At 38.3% G+C, this 15,781-nt stretch overlaps 3 protein-coding genes and 3 non-coding genes across 6 annotated transcripts; all 6 read right to left on the bottom strand.

The window, feature by feature from the left end:
* Positions 1–665: 665 nt before the first annotated feature.
* thumpd2 (THUMP domain containing 2) lies at positions 666–5,673 on the bottom strand. The gene is made up of 10 exons (XM_059520295.1): positions 5,393–5,673; positions 5,073–5,205; positions 4,509–4,726; positions 4,137–4,214; positions 3,894–3,946; positions 3,735–3,822; positions 3,385–3,459; positions 3,178–3,292; positions 1,173–1,293; positions 666–1,080 (listed from the first exon to the last, which is right to left on the bottom strand). The coding sequence occupies exons 1-10, from the start codon at positions 5,567–5,569 to the stop codon at positions 753–755; spliced, it is 1,386 nt and encodes a 461-aa protein (XP_059376278.1). The 5' UTR covers positions 5,570–5,673; the 3' UTR covers positions 666–752.
* Positions 5,674–9,404: 3,731 nt separating this feature from the next.
* commd9 (COMM domain containing 9) lies at positions 9,405–11,081 on the bottom strand. Its single transcript, XM_059521040.1, has 6 exons — positions 10,947–11,081; positions 10,714–10,839; positions 10,264–10,403; positions 10,136–10,170; positions 9,937–10,040; positions 9,405–9,742 (listed from the first exon to the last, which is right to left on the bottom strand). The coding sequence occupies exons 1-6, from the start codon at positions 10,995–10,997 to the stop codon at positions 9,605–9,607; spliced, it is 594 nt and encodes a 197-aa protein (XP_059377023.1). The 5' UTR covers positions 10,998–11,081; the 3' UTR covers positions 9,405–9,604.
* Positions 11,082–11,822: 741 nt separating this feature from the next.
* On the bottom strand, positions 11,823–14,062 carry rpl13a (ribosomal protein L13a). Its single transcript, XM_059521039.1, has 7 exons — positions 13,979–14,062; positions 13,249–13,321; positions 13,016–13,081; positions 12,811–12,912; positions 12,509–12,594; positions 12,275–12,334; positions 11,823–12,074 (listed from the first exon to the last, which is right to left on the bottom strand). The coding sequence occupies exons 1-7, from the start codon at positions 13,997–13,999 to the stop codon at positions 11,865–11,867; spliced, it is 618 nt and encodes a 205-aa protein (XP_059377022.1). The 5' UTR covers positions 14,000–14,062; the 3' UTR covers positions 11,823–11,864.
* Positions 12,155–12,233, bottom strand: LOC132113412 (small nucleolar RNA Z195/SNORD33/SNORD32 family). The gene has a single exon (XR_009425160.1). It is a non-coding gene; the product is annotated as a small nucleolar RNA Z195/SNORD33/SNORD32 family (small nucleolar RNA).
* LOC132113413 (small nucleolar RNA SNORD50) lies at positions 12,675–12,749 on the bottom strand. Its single transcript, XR_009425161.1, has one exon. It is a non-coding gene; the product is annotated as a small nucleolar RNA SNORD50 (small nucleolar RNA).
* On the bottom strand, positions 13,401–13,488 carry LOC132113411 (small nucleolar RNA Z195/SNORD33/SNORD32 family). Its single transcript, XR_009425159.1, has one exon. It is a non-coding gene; the product is annotated as a small nucleolar RNA Z195/SNORD33/SNORD32 family (small nucleolar RNA).
* Positions 14,063–15,781: the final 1,719 nt, after the last annotated feature.

Raw genomic sequence — 15,781 nt, 5'->3', positions numbered from 1 at the left:
AGGACTGTTGTTATTTTTAACTAAATTATACATAAATAAAACCAAATAATAATAGTAATTTAAATAAAGATGAATACAATGTACAGTAAATATTGCATGGAAAAAAACTAAATACTAAACTTCTAAAATAATTAAACCTATATGGAAATATAAAAAAAAAAAAAAACTAAATCAAAAGCAAATTTATAAAAAAAAGCTAATTTACTTATAAAAGGAAAAGCTAATTCACAATAATAATAAATACTATAGTATATAAATAATGATAAAATAACAGTTTATAAAGTCTACTTATATAAAGACTTTTGATGCTACATTGATGTTGCAATATTATAAACTCAATGGCAATTATTAGAAACAAAGATAAAAAAACAAACTTGTGAAATATAATGATAATCATCAGCAATGAAAAACAGACTTTTTAAATAACCAATGATCTACAACAATTATGCGTAAAAGCTGCAATGAAGGTGTTTAAAAAGGCACTTTTAATTTTGAAGGAATACATTTTTTGTTAATCATCATCATAACCTCAAAAAAACTTCACTTGATTTAAGTACAGTGTGAACCAAGACTCTCTCATCTATACAAACCACAACCGTATCATAATCACTTAAACTTGTAATTTTTATTAATAACAAAGTTATTTTAATGAAAGACAATATGAGGATCTTTTAAATAGATTTTATTAGCACCTTGCTCATTTGTTGTTAATTCTCTGATTGTCCACAAAAGCGTATCAGGGTTATCTTATTTCAGTGTGAGAGTGTTTGAGTTTTTATTTTGGTGTAGGTGTGTATAAATGCGTCTGTGCTGCCCAGACTAACCTTATGTGTCCTCTGTGCTTGTAATAAGCTAATTAATAATGGTGAATTTGACATTTCAGAGCTTGATTTGTGAAACATTAAGGGTTTTGGTGTTTCTGTGCTTTCATTGTGTGTATTTGAGGCATCAGTGTGAAGATTATTTGTGTCTAAGGAATTTACATTTTGTTTGTGTTCGTGTGTGCAAATTATCTTCCTAAGCTGTGCAGAAAGCTGCAAACTCAGTAACAGAACAAGATGTCCACCAACACGAAGTACCCTGAAGAAAGAAAAACACACTGACTATACAACTACAGCCCAAAAACACGGGTATTTGTAGAGAAGTTATAGACATATGATCATAAAAGAGACCTCTCCATCTCTCTCAGTAAGCGTGGCAGTGCAGTTCGCATGTCAGAGCTGCAGCTGAACTTCCTGCCAAAAGGAACATCACACAGCACTGCATCAACTGCCCCATCTGCAAGAGGGATGTCTGAGAAACAGAAAAAGGACACAAGTCCATTTTAGTTTATATACAGTTACATGCACACATTGGTGTCCCAAAAATGCTGAAAATCTACTCACCCTCAGGCCATCCAAATGTGTTTGTTTCTTCACTGGAACAGATTTGGAGAAATTTAACATCACTTGCTCACTAATAGATCAGTTTAGCATGAATGGGTGCTGTCAGAATGAGAGTCCAAACAACTGATGAAAACATCACAATAATCCACAACTTGACTCCAGTCCATCAATTAATGAGTGAAGTGACATTCAGCCAAGTATGGTGACCCATACTCAGAATTTGTGCTCTGCATTTAACCCATCCGAAATGCACACACACAGAGCAGTGAACACACACACACACTGTGAGCACACACCTGGAGCAGTGGGCAGCCATTTATGCTGCGGCGCCCGGGGAGCAGTTGGGGGTTCGATACCTTGCTCAAGGACACCTAAGTCATGGTTTTGAAGGTGGAGAGAGAACTGTACATGCACTCTCCCCACCCACAATTCCTGCCGGCCCGGGACTCGAACTCACAACCTTTCGATTGGGAGTCCGACTCTCTAACCATTAGGCCACGACTTCCCCTTAATGTCTTGTGAAGTGAAAAGCAACATGTTTGTAATAAACAAATCCATGATTAAGATGTTTTACTGTAACTTCAAACCGGTGCGTCTGGCCAAAACAAGAGCCCTCTATCCAATAACATTGTTTTCTCCAGGGAAAAAGTCATATGTGACCCTGGACCACAAATCCAGTCTTAAATGTAAATTTTTCAAATAAATAAGTTTTCCATTGAAGTATGGTTTATTAGGATTGGACAATATTTGGCTGAGATACAACTATTTGAAAATCTGGAATCTGAGTGAGCAAAAAAATCAAATACTGAGAAAATCACCTTTGAAGTTGTCTAAATGAATTCTTAGCCATGTATTTTACTAATAAAAAATTACGTTTTGATACATTTATGGTAGGAAATGTACAAAATATCTTCATGTAACATGATCTTTACTTCATAGCCTAATGATGTTTTTAATAGCCGAATCGATCATTTTGACCCATACAATGTTTTTTTTTTTTGGCTATTGCTAAAAATATACCCCAGTGTCTTAAGACTGGTTTTGTAGTCCAAGGTCACATATTGTCTGAATTAAGAGAGAAATACAGATCAAGCACTGTTTAAAAGTGAAAACAATACAGAACCATTCTAAATGAATATGAAGGTGGATTTTGATGTGAGAGAACACCAGAGGATGTATTTTCACTGGGGGAGGCATTACTGAGGATTATGGACTGGTGTTTCGGCCAGAAGCGAAGGATTAAAATAATGCTCCTTAATGATGGATTTGTTTCTTAGAAATACACAGCTTTTCACTTCACCAGACATAAACTGATGGACTAGAGTTGTGTGGATTACCTTTGGATTATTGTGATGTTTTTATCAGCTGTTTGGACTCTTATTCTGACTCCACCCCTTCACTGCAGAGGAAGCATCGGTGACTAAGAGATGTAATGCTACATTTCACCAAATCTGTTCTGATTAACAAAGAGACTTATATACATCTTGGATGGCCTGAAGGTGGGTAAATTTTCATCAAATAATCCCTTTTGGATGAGCTACTCCTTTAAAGCTCTAGTTTTAGTGCAGCTATGCGGTGCTTTCCAGTTATCCAGGCGGCCTCAGGATGCAATAGCATGAACATTAACAATATAGTCACACAAATTTCTGAACTGATCACAAAATGTTTTCAAACCTGTTTACAGCTGATTTTATTACTGTTTACATGTGCACAGAACACCTGAAAGCCGACACAAATTTAAGTCGGCTAAACAGGGTCAGAGATGATGAAAGGGGAGAGAATTTGTCCAAACCCATGGCAGAAGACTGAAGTAGCTGCACTCTTCCTTCCATTCCAGATGCTTTGACGTTATCTGCAGCTTTCTGCAACTGCAACAAGTCTGTATCCATGCCTAGAAATACAGCATTCTGAAGCCAAACACAATGTATACAGTTAGTCAGATGTGAATGGTGTGTGTGAGAATTTGCATGTGGAGTTTAGAGTATGTGATATGTGTTACTGAATACTCCTGAGCTGCTTCTAACAACACAGCACCAACTCCACACATTGGATCTAAAATCACACAGTCATTCAGCTGTGGAGAGAGAGTGAGAGAGAAGAAGCTTTTGAAGTTTCCTTTCATCAAAATGTATCATTGTTTCCACAAAAATATTAAGCAGCACGAGTATTTTGAGCTTTTGAATGGTAATGTATATTCTTAATATGCTAGTCAAGATAAGGACTTGTCAGGTATCAATACTTTTCCACTTTCACTCTAAGGAACTAGAGATACTATGCTAATGCTGCTGATTTAATGATTCTACTGTGTATGTGCGTATTTGCCTACTAGAAGTTAATTCTAGACCTCACCTTTTTGGGGCAAAGAGAGCTTATGGCCCAGGCTATCGTAGAACGTAACCCATTGTGTTTCATATAAGATCGACTAGACAGAGGATGCCTGAAGAAACCACACACTGCATTAAATCTTAAATTGACAGACTTTCAAATGTTATATGGGCAGTTACTTACTTCAAGAGAGGGATGCCTACAATGCAGTGGTCATCGCTTAAATACACATTTACCTATTTAAACAAAGAGACAACCAAAATAGTCGCATTTAAACAGTCACAGCTAAACTAATTGTAATTGTAAAAATATTAGTGCATACGAAGTATTTGTTTGCATGCATTTATGCATAAACATTTGAATGCCATGGTTCAGTGTGTTTATGCATTTATTGTATTTTTTATTTTATTATGTAAGTGTGCATACCTCGAAAACAGGATCTCTTAGGTCCACCTTCCACCCAAGATCTTCTTTGATGGCCATCCCAATGATACGACTCAGTCTCTAAACATACACACAGAAACTGAATAAGCCAGGATTATAAATGGATTAATATTTTCATCAATATATAATGATGTCCAAATTTGAGACCACTAATGAAAATGATTATTTTTAGCATTTGTTTATTACATTTTACAATTGATATCATTGATATTGCATAACAATGTGCATGTATAAATTAGCTTAAATCCTTTATGATGTCTGTTTATTACAAGCTTTAAATTAGACTGCATTTTAGATTGCATTATACAGAGCACATTAAAACATACCATGAACAAAATATTACAAAATAAACACCTGAGAGGTATAAGAGCGGGCAATGACTCCACTACATCGGCAGCTCACTCTGAAGGATGGTGTGTGCAAACTGTCTTCTTCATCCTCTCTCTTTCTCTTCTGTCCACGCTGCTGGCTGCTCTGAAGCTCTTGCTGCAGGGCTGTCCAGGTTAAGAAGGTCTGCCTCCAAATATCTGGATCTCCCACAACTCTCTGCTGTATAACAGCAGCTGCCTTTGCTATTAAAAGAAGAAAAGGGAAGATCAGTCTGTAAAATGGGCTGCATGTCAGAATAATGTACTGTAGTACACTGGTTCTGATCTCTTGAATGCCTACAGTAAATAGGCAAATGATGTACTGAAAGTCTCTCACAACCTGCTGACTGAAGTGTGATTTCCATTAAACAAATAAGACTTAATCGAAGGTTCACAGTACATTCACTAAAATGTTTTCATGACAGCATAGGCAGTGATTATTTGCAAAAGTAGATTTTTGTACACTAAATAAAAGTTGCCGTTTTTTTTACTCTTTACTATGTCATCTGTTTTCAACCAATCAGAACAGTGAATTCTCGTTCATCCACACCTGGGTTGTTGGGGAGTGAAAGGGCTTCAGCTTTGCGCAGGAGGATAAACAACCTCTCTGCAGACTTGAGTTGTGTCACGGTTTGTAGATCAGCATTGCTGCAGAAAAAAACTCTACCTGGAATCTGCTCCACCTGACACAAACAAAGCACATAACAAAAACACAAATAACACATCATCATGGGAAAGTTGAGCTATAACAGGTGGATGAATATACACATGCAGAACATCTTTAGAGTAAATTATCTAGTTATTTTTCTTCTGCATATCACTCTTGGTGTGAAATAATGAATAACCTCAATAAAATGCCGTATAACGCACTTGAGTGGCGCAGAGTTTGTGCTGTAGCTCCTCGGCCAGTAGCTCCTCCATCCCCGCTCCTGCAGTGCAGTACAGCTGTCTCATCATCACCGCGAGAGCGTTACAGTCACTTTCTTCTTCTTCTTTTTCTGTGGATTTAATGGCGGGTTGAATCTTACAGTCAGGTTTTATAAACATAACACAATAAATACAAGCGGCATGCGACTGTAAACACTAATTTGCTCTTCCGGGTTCACCATTGTGTCAAAATTAAACCTCCTGTTCCTGACTTTCTAAATATAGGTATGAAACTTTGACAAGCAATATTCTTACCACAATGTAATTTTTCTAAGTGTCTTGCTTTCCTGTTTCCCTTCATTTTTCGCTCTTATTATTTCTTAGTTTGTTATTGTCCCCCCGTTTTTATTTATCGTATTTCAAGAATTCAGCCTAGTCTACTCTTCATTTCAAAAACAATATTGTAAAGGGTTTTGTGATATTGCCCCCCTACACCATATATCTGAAACTTTTATTTTGTCTTATTTTATTTTCTCACTTACAGGAAAGCTATTAAAAGTTTACAGCGCCTCTCATGGCCATGCAGAAAGTTATCAGATAACACCGAGAATGACTTCCCGTGTTGTAGACTAGATCAGTGGTTCCCAAACTTTTCCATTCCACGACCCACCTAGACAAGTGTAATATATTTCACGACCCACCAAAATATTAAAAAAAAAAAAAAAACAACGAGTGAAATTACTTTAAACCTAATCTTACTTAAAATTTTTATGACAGAAATTAAGTATTTAAGAAAAATAACCATTTTATTTTAGAGTACAACTGAAAATTTCACTACAAATTTACAAGTTTTAATTTTTGTTTACTGGCGTTAAAATATGTAGTGTCCATAAAAACGTGAAGCAGGCTCACTCCAGTGAAGTGTGATCTGCGCTGCTGTGTTTTGTTGCATTCATGATCCTTCCGTGTGTGTCGGCGAGAACGGAGCACAATCCAACACTTTTTTAGAAAAGCATAAGAAGCAAAGCAGAACTATCTAAAACAGTTTGGAGATTAAAATAATTGTGAAATAGGTAAAAAAAGACCGATTGAACCTTTTAATGACATTGCTCTGAGACCTTCAAAACACGCAACGCACACGGACTTAATTGCAATTTGAAAATCACACTAAGGATATTGCAGTTCATTATTAATGTTGGTGGGCTATATCGTTGTGATGAGTGGGTTCCCAGTTCCCGCCTCCTTCTTCCTGTGATTGTGAAGATTTTAATGTTTTACACTGGTGCCGAAGCCAGGGAGGAAGGAGGGGCGCGCTGCCGAAGATCCTTCGCCGCTGGGGTGAATCCGCAGTGCCATCGAGCAGGGCGAAGGAGTCTGCCGCCGAGGGTGCTCGATGTGGTGGGCTGGAGTGAGTTGCCGGGGGGGGCGAACTCACTCCAGCCCACCGCCTCGATGACTCCTTCGTGGAAAGAGGTGGGAACCGGCGGACAATCAAACAAAGTTTTAATAACCAAATAAACACAAAACAGCGCGACAGCCCCTCTCGGATGACTGCCGTGCACAAATAAAAAACAAACACAAAATAAAACCCAGGCCTGGTCCTCTCTCGTCCTTCACTGTCATCGCTCCTCTTTTGTATCTTTCCGATCTCCTCCGTGGTTCTTGAGACCGGTGAGTGTTGCTCATTTCCCAATCACTCCACCGGCCTAGCTCTGTTCCCATGGCACTAGGCCCCGCCCCACTCGTCACATTCGTGCAGCCCTAGACTGAACTGTGTTAGTGTCTGTGTGTCATTGAAACGCAAAATTAGCTGCAGCCAAGTGACTTTGTGCGACCCACCTTGTTCCATTCCGTGACCCACGAGTGGGTCGCGACCCACAGTTTGAAAACCCCTGGACTAGATCATCTCTTTTAACTCACATGTAACAGAAACAGTATTTAATGTACCTCAGTGGTAAGTATGCTAAAAACACACCAACCTTTCACATATATGCGAACCCACTCAAGCTAAAATTATTTATTAGCCCCCAGCGGTATGTCGTGCAAGTAAAGTAAAAAAAAACATAGCAGGTTCATCGAGCCAATTTAGTACACAAAGAAAAATGATTAGCATTTTGTTCAGTTTATTGCTGTGAATATAGAAAATAGTTTTGCAATGGAAAAATGTCAAGGAGGGAAAAATTTTTAATATGTCAATGTCACCTTTATTTATATAGCGCTTTAAACAAAATACATTGCGTCAAAGCAACTGAACAACATTCATTAGGAAAACAGTGTCAATAATGCAAAAATGATTGTTAAAGGCAGTTCATCATTGGATTCAGTTATGTCATCTCTGTTCAGTTAAATAGTGTCTGTGCATTTATTTGCAATCAAGTCAACGATATCGCTGTAGTCGATGAAGTGTCCCCAACTAAGCAAGCCAAAGGCGACAGCGGCAAGGAACCGAAACTCCATCGGTGACAGAATGGAGAAAAAAACCTTGGGAGAAACCAGGCTCAGTTGGGGGGCCTGTTCTCCTCTGACCAGACGAAACCAGTAGTTCAATTCCAGGCTGCAGCAAAGTCAGATTGTGCAGAAGAATCATCTGTTTCCTGTGGTCTTGTCCTGGTGCTCCTTTGAGACAAGGTCTTTACAGGGGATCTGTATCTGGGGCTCTAGTTGTCCTGGTCTCCACTGTCTTTCAGGGATGTAGAGGTCCTTTCTAGGTGCTGATCCAGCATCTGGTCTGGATACGTACTGGATCCGGGTGACTGCAGTGACCCTCTGATCTGGACACAGACTGGATCTGGTGGCCACGGTGACCTCGGAACAAGAGAGAAACAGACAAATATTAGCGTAGATGCGATTCTTCTAATGATGTAGCAAGTACATAGGGTGTTATGGGAAGTGTTTCCGGTTCCGGTTTACCTAATTAATGCAGCCTAAAAATCCTTTAACGGATTTGGATAATAAAAGCATATTAGTATGTTATGTGTATGCCAGGTTAAAGAGATGGGTCTTTAATCTAGATTTAAACTGCAAGAGTGTGTCTGCCTCCCGAACAATGTTAGGTAGGTTATTCCAGAGTTTGAGCGCCAAATAGGAAAAGGATCTGCCGCCTGCAGTTGATTTTGATATTCTAGGTATTATCAAATTGCCTGAGTTTTGAGAACGTAGCGGACGTAGAGGATTATAATGTAAAAGGAGCTCATTCAAATACTGAGGGGCTAAACCATTCAGGGCTTTATAAGTAATAAGCAATATTTTAAAATCTATGCGATGCTTGATAGGGAGCCAGTGCAGTGTTGACAGGACCGGGCTAATATGGTCATACTTCCTGGTTCTAGTAAGAACTCTTGCTGCTGCATTTTGGACTAGCTGTAGTTTGTTTACTAAGCGTGCAGAACAACCACCCAATAAAGCATTACAATAATCTAACCTTGAGGTCATAAATGCATGGATTAACATTTCTGCATTTGACATTGAGAGCATAGGCCGTAATTTAGATATATACTTTTGAGATGGAAAAATGCAGTTTTACAAATGCTAGAAACGTGGCTTTCTAAGGAAAGATTGCGATCAAATAGCACACCTAGGTTCCTAACTGATGACGAAGAATTGACAGAGCAACCATCAAGTCTTAGACAGTGTTCTAGGTTATTACAAGCAGAGTTTTTAGGTCCTATAATTAACACCTCTGTTTTTTCAGAATTTAGCAGTAAGAAATTACTCGTCATCCAGTTTTTTATATCGACTATGCAATCCATTAGTTTTTCAAATTGGTGTGTTTCACCGGGCTGCGAAGAAATATAGAGCTGAGTATCATCAGCATAACAGTGAAAGCTAACACCATGTTTCCTGATGATATCTCCCAAGGGTAACATATAAAGCGTGAAGAGTAGCGGCCCTAGTACTGAGCCTTGAGGTACTCCATACTGCACTTGTGATCGATAGGATACATCTTCATTCACTGCTATGAACTGATGGTGGTCATATAAGTACGATTTAAACCATGCTAATGCACTGTATAACAATATAACAATGTTTAATAAATGAAAAACAAACCACAAATCAAAACAAGAGCAAACTCCATTTTACATATTGAATCAGTTAACCTAGCATACATTTCTTTTTTTATTTAACGTCCATTTTGTTTTGTTTTGACATCCTTCCCATGTCCATCAGTCTGTATGTCCACAGACAGGTGTCGGGGGCAACATCTTTTATTCAGATCTATTTCCTTGCCACTGTACTCAGCTGGTCCCTGATGCGACCCAAACCGTCTATCATGGTGTCCAGAGTCTCTTTGCTCAGCTCCATTGTAACTGTGGACTCACTTGGACCGCCGGTAATGCAAGGAGTGTCCTGGAGCTACACATAAACAGAGTTGTGAGAGTGATTTTGAGGTTTTATTAAAACATTACTTTAAATCTTGAATAAAATATTAAATATCAGTTGAGAATAGGTTTTAAACCAATATTTTATTCTTATTACAGATATCTATCTTTATACATATCTGATTAGCATAAATGTAAATTACAGCATATAATATGGCTGTAGCTTACTTTCATTTGCAACAGACAAGTTGGCACAGCCATACGACTCAAGGAGTCTGAAGCCGTTTTCATGTCCACTCGCCACTCCAAATCCACCAGCTTTGGCAGTGAAACTATAAAAAATACATATGTTATAACACAAGCAAAGAATAAATGTCATCAACCATCTTGTGATACGATGAAAACTGTATTATCATCTCACACTCACTTTGACTGGATAAAGCTTCATTTCTCCATGTGACACTAAAAATATTCACACCAAAAATAAGTTATAAACTAGTCAGCAGGGTAAATTACTCAAGCAGATTTCTGTAAAAATATTACAGATATATCCACCTGTTTTCCAAAAGAATTTTGGTGATCAGATTCTTCAGGTTCGAGTGGAATGATTCTGGGAAAACTGGCAAGATCTGTTCTGGAGAGGTTAAATTCTGGTACACAACATGATGCGAGAGCATGTGAAAAGCTGTCAGCAACTGTAGATTAATAAAAATAAAGGAAATATTAGCACAAACAACATTTAAATGAATTTGTATGCTTTACATAAACATTAATCCATTCAATCCCACCATCAGTAACATTTGTGACTAAAATTTACTTTTGAGTTAGGTTAAATTTATGACTGGTAAATATGTTGAATAGATAACTAATTGAGTCACATAAAACACACACATACACTTTTTTTTGATTATCGGACACTGTTAACAATTGTAAACAAACAACATACATCCGATGTCTCGGAGCTGGAATATTTGTAATCAAATAGACTTAATGGCACGAACCCACCTGCATCGCTTCACTATTGGACACAGAGAGAGCATTAGCAGTATTTTCTACTATAGACTGACACTTGGAGGCTCCGGCTGGGTAACTCTCTGTGCAGATCTGCCGAACTGCATCTTTAGACGGAGCCTGAATGAATAGTAAATAATGACAGAATACACTAAAGCTCAGTCTAATTAACGGGCATTTCAACAATCTATATGGACAAGTAACTGATAATATATTATATTGCATACCTTTAAAAGCAGCTGTAAAGCAGTGAACTGATCCTCTGTAAGAAAAGCCATGTTTCCGTCTGAAAGTCGTCGTCACGTGAATTCACGACAGAATCCAGTGTCAAAATAAAAGACCCACTACGCGGAAATATCTAGTAATTTGTTGACGCTCATTTCATTACCAATACTAATTTAGAGCTAGATTTTCTGTCAGGCTCTTTCATATCCTTTCATAGCTTTCTAATGTCCTCGAGGTGCACAAATGATCCAGAAGTTTCCTCCTGACTGAAAAGCTCTTAAAATTAAGTACTAGAAACATTGTGCAACTAGTTGCGACAGCATTAAAAAAAACAAAACATACACAGCACGAAACATAGAACACAAATAGAGGTGATATTATGAACTAGCAAATTCATCATAGGCATTTTTATAGCATACACATGCATAGTAATCTTTAAATCAGAGATGCCCAAACTCAGTCCCGGAGGGCCAAGGTTTAGCAGAGTTTAGCTCTAACCTGCCTGGAGGTTTCTATTATGCCTAGTAAGAGCTTGATTAGCTGGTTCATGTGTGTCTAACTGCAGATGGATCTAAATCTGCAGGACAGCAGCCCTCCAGAATGGAGTTTGGGCACCTACGATTTAAATAAACCAAATACTCAACATGAATGTTGTATCAACTTAAAATTAATAAAAAATTAATAAATTAATTAAAAATTTTTTTTTGAGTAAACACTGAACCATTTAAGGAATTTACCTTAAAAAAATAAATAAAAAAAAAACACAATACAAATATCCTATATAGTAAAGGAGCCACAAATATTTAATCATGACACCAATTTATAGAAAAACAGCACTTGTAGATTGTTAATCCAATGAAACAACCCACTCAAGACAATAGTTTCTATAAACATTTATTTTGACTGGCTGCATGGACAGCTCAAACAAGGACACCATACTGTTTAAGAACTTCAGTATATTTTGCAATCTTGCTCTCCACATTCTTTTCCGCCTGCTTGGTTAGCTTGATCTCAACTTTCTTCTTTGTGTAGCGCAGCTTGGCCTTCTCCTTTCTCTTCTCCTCCAGAGTGGCGGTGATAGCCTGGTACTTCCAGCCAACTTCATGGGCCAAACGTCCAAGCACAGCAAACTACAATGAACGAGACATCAGGAAAAACATGGTTTTTAAGCATTGTGTACTTCACAGTCAGGATAAAAGGAATCTGATGCTTTGTCTCAGCTGGTAGTGCATGAAGTGGACTCATGGTCGTTAAACTCATAATTACTGTAGAAAAACATCATTGACAAAAAGCAGTTTCAAATATTGAAGAAAATTCCACAAAGACTCACTCTGCGTGTTGGCTTCAGACGCACAATCTTGAGAGCAGCTGGGACGACCATACGCTTTCTCTGTGGAACACAGATGCAGATGAGATGCAAGAAAAAGGACAAATTCTAAACTCCAGAAGCAAAGAGGTCTCAGTTTTGAATTGAATTTGTTCTCAGCCAACAGTCAAACAAGGCGGTTTATAGTCATCATCGACAGTATTTATTTGTGAAATAAGCGGAGTCAGAATAAGCTACCTTGTCATAAGGAGGAGGGATGCCATCAAACACCTTCAGCCTGTCCAGAGCAGCCTGACCCCTCTTGGTTTTATGTGGAAGCATACCTGTTTAAAAAAGTCAATATTCAATCATCTACCCATTGGCTGAAAGGGTGAAACTGATAACTGATGATTTGTGACATTCAAACTCAGTAGTCAGATCCGTAGATTGCTATCATCAAACTGGAATCAGATTCGGGATAATGTATTCATCATTGTTTAAAGTGTCACCACTGCAAAGTGTGTGATAAACAAAAAAACAAACAAAAAAAAAAAACTCACCTCTTACTGTCCTCCAGAAGATTCTGCTGGGGGCTCTAAAGTGATACGGTCCACGGGAAGGGTTGGTGTTCATCCTCTTGCGGAGGAAAGCCAAGTACTTCACTGCACAAACAAAACATCCAGTTTACCAATTTTCAATGGTTTCACATTCATAAAATCAGTGCATTGAAAACGCAACATACTTATAAGTGGTCAACAAACTTACGTTTGTTGCGGTAGAAGTTGCCAGAGATGTTGATACCCTCACACCTCACCACCACAATTTTGTGGCCTGTAAGGAGAACATTATACAAAAAGAAAAAAAAAAACCCTGGTCAATACAATTCTTACAACATTCCACCTAATGTTAACCGATTCAGAACAATGATGAACTGTTATTTATGTGATAGGGCTTTTTAAATACTAGAACATTAACCTCTTAAAAAAGCATAAACTTACCCAGCAGCACTTGCTTGGCCACAATAGCGGAAAGACGACCGAGTAGATGGCCTCTGCCATCTAGGATCAGAACCTATGAAGAAATTAAACCACATTTCTCTTATTAGTACGGGGTAAGTTCATAACTCCATATGCGTTCATCAAAACGTTGCTTTGTCTCAGATGGTAGTGCACGTAAAGTATTCTCATGGTCGTTAAACTCGAATACTAAACTGTGGTTGCGAACTCGTCAACGACAAGCACATCTGACATGCGTTATCAAATTAACGCCACCAACAATATTTCTAAACATTTTGTGGTAATTTTGTGTAATACAACAGGCTATGGGCTTCGCAATAGACAACGGTGCAGTAATTCAGCCCACTACGGTAAAACGTACACGTCTATTAATTAGGCCTAAACGATTTCATGAATCCCTATTTAACGTACATATTCTGAGGACACACACAGTTTATTTTTAGGAGTACCTGGGTATGGACAGCAACTCAAGTCCGGTTTTTACAGAACCACGAGTGTTACGCTCACTACAGGCCTGACTTCCAGCAAGACAGCATGCGCGATTACACACGCATTTCTCTCCCAAAAATAATAGCTCTACCGGGTCTAATGGAGTAACACTATAACGCATATAGCTTCAGGTAACGTTACCTACACATTAGCCCTCAAATAGTACATTCCTCACTAAATAAAAGCGAGATATCAGAATATAAATCGCACCGCTCGAACGCACCTTATTGAACCGGTCCGCCATGATGTGGGAAAAGAAAGACACGCGGGGCCGCCCGATGTAAAAGACAGGGGCGTGGGCGGGGCTTCACGCGTCATCGGAAATGACGCGACAGACGCTCTGCTCTTCAGAGGACGTTTGTAATCCGATTATTTATTTCTACTGCCATCAGATGGATGGCATATGTGCTACAAGGGCTCTTCAAATGGAGGTAAACTAAAAAAGGACCAATAATACTGCATGTTTTGGATGTTCCTATAATTTAACACACCTGACTAAGCCTAACTGGCTCATTAGCATAAATACATGATGTGGGTCTATCAGAAATACAAATATCTAAAACAGGTGTCACCAAACTTGGCCTTGGAGGGCCAATGTCCTGCGGAGTTTAACTCAAACCCTAATCAAAAACCTCTGAACCAGCAAATCTAGGTCTTACTAGGTACACTTGAATGTTTAGGCAGGTGTTGAAAAGGTCTGCAGGACGCCGGCCCTCCAGGACTGAGTTTTGAGACTCTTGATCTAAAATATATATTGCAGGAGACCTCCAGGAATATGGGATGAACATTATTTTATTTGGTACAGTTTGCTCTAAATACAGTGTAAACTATAAGTATCTTATATTTATTATTGGTACTTAAATGAATATTTTGAACTCAAATGAATTGATGGCTTTGTTCAGTAAACATTATTCATACCAAAACATATTTCATATTTGAGACACCATTTCATGTTTATTGTCAAGAGGAGAAAGTGTACTGATTTAATACAAATGTATATTTTCAGTGTTCCAGCCATATCTGTATTACATGCAGAGGTGGAAAGTAACGAATTACATTTACTCGCGTTACTGTAATTGAGTAGCTTTTTTGTGTACTAATACTTTTTAAAGTATTTTTTTAAATCTGTAATTTTACTTTTACTTAAGTATATTTTGTTTAAAGTATTGTACTTCGCTACATTTTAAAACACATTAATTACTGAGTAAAAAAAAAAAAAAAAAAAAATCGCTCCCTGGAAACTACGTCAGTAAATAATGGGCAGGAGGGCAAACTGGCGCTAAAATCACAAGAAAGATGCAGACGGTCAAAACAGGCGTTAGTGGTGCAGACACCGCTGAAAACGAAACCCCGTCATATTCTGAAGTTGAACTCGAAGGAAATGAAGTGAACCCCTGGCCATATGTATGCTCTATTATGCAGTGTAAGCTGTACTTGCTTAGGAAGACCAAACTAGCAGCTTATAAAATCTCGACAAGACATCAACCCTTCGCAAGAAGAGGTAAGCTAAATAATTGCATCGTTGCATTGGTGGTTAAAATGAAGCTTTGACATTTTAGCAAGAGGTTTTGCACAAATTAGCCAAAAAGACAGTGGTGAGGAGTGTGCTATATATATCATCTGCGATAATATCATATTTTTTGTTTTAATGATGTGCGCGCTTATAGTGCGTTCTTTCACTGTGTGATTCAGTCTCCTAAAATGCATTTAGAATCATAGGCGCCGATACCGTGGAGCACCCACGGAAAATACCGAGCACCCACGGAAAATGAGCACCCACGTGTGCCAGTGCCAGACTGCCAGTAGGCTACATTTATTTAAAATTAAACATTGCAGTTGGCGCTATGAAGCGTCTGCCACACTGTGATTGGTTATGTTGTTGTCAGTGACAGTGACATAACCAGTCGCATGCATGTTCCATATCCTATTCACCAATCACAGCGTTTCTGAAAACGTCCCATCCCCCACTATACAGTGCCGTAGTATGTAATCATGTAATGCTTTCCGTAATCACTAATCATTAATC

This window comes from Carassius carassius, chromosome 32, assembly GCF_963082965.1.
Source record: "Carassius carassius chromosome 32, fCarCar2.1, whole genome shotgun sequence".
Lineage (NCBI taxonomy): Eukaryota > Metazoa > Chordata > Actinopteri > Cypriniformes > Cyprinidae > Carassius > Carassius carassius.
This window is presented reverse-complemented; position numbering and strand designations above follow the sequence as displayed.

What these genes read in the sequence shown, in the direction of transcription:
- rpl13a (XM_059521039.1), bottom strand. Translation starts at nt 13,999, where the DNA reads ATGGCGGACCGGTTCAATAAG. An exon ending in GGCCAAGCAAGTGCTGCTGG is followed by an intron (nt 13,082 to 13,248) that starts GTAAGTTTATGC and finishes TTCTCCTTACAG; the next exon opens with GCCACAAAATTGTGGTGGTG. An exon ending in CAACTTCTACCGCAACAAAC is followed by an intron (nt 12,913 to 13,015) that starts GTAAGTTTGTTG and finishes TTGTTTGTGCAG; the next exon opens with TGAAGTACTTGGCTTTCCTC.
- commd9 (XM_059521040.1), bottom strand. Translation starts at nt 10,997, where the DNA reads ATGGCTTTTCTTACAGAGGATCAGTTCACTGCTTTACAGCTGCTTTTA. An exon ending in CCAATAGTGAAGCGATGCAG is followed by an intron (nt 10,404 to 10,713) that starts GTGGGTTCGTGC and finishes ATTAATCTACAG; the next exon opens with TTGCTGACAGCTTTTCACAT. An exon ending in CTTGTCTGTTGCAAATGAAA is followed by an intron (nt 9,743 to 9,936) that starts GTAAGCTACAGC and finishes GTTTATGTGTAG; the next exon opens with CTCCAGGACACTCCTTGCAT.
- thumpd2 (XM_059520295.1), bottom strand. Translation starts at nt 5,569, where the DNA reads ATGTTTATAAAACCTGACTGTAAGATTCAACCCGCCATTAAATCCACA. An exon ending in TAAGAGATCCTGTTTTCGAG is followed by an intron (nt 3,947 to 4,136) that starts GTATGCACACTT and finishes TTGTTTAAATAG; the next exon opens with GTAAATGTGTATTTAAGCGA. An exon ending in GTAGGCATCCCTCTCTTGAA is followed by an intron (nt 3,823 to 3,893) that starts GTAAGTAACTGC and finishes TGGTTTCTTCAG; the next exon opens with GCATCCTCTGTCTAGTCGAT.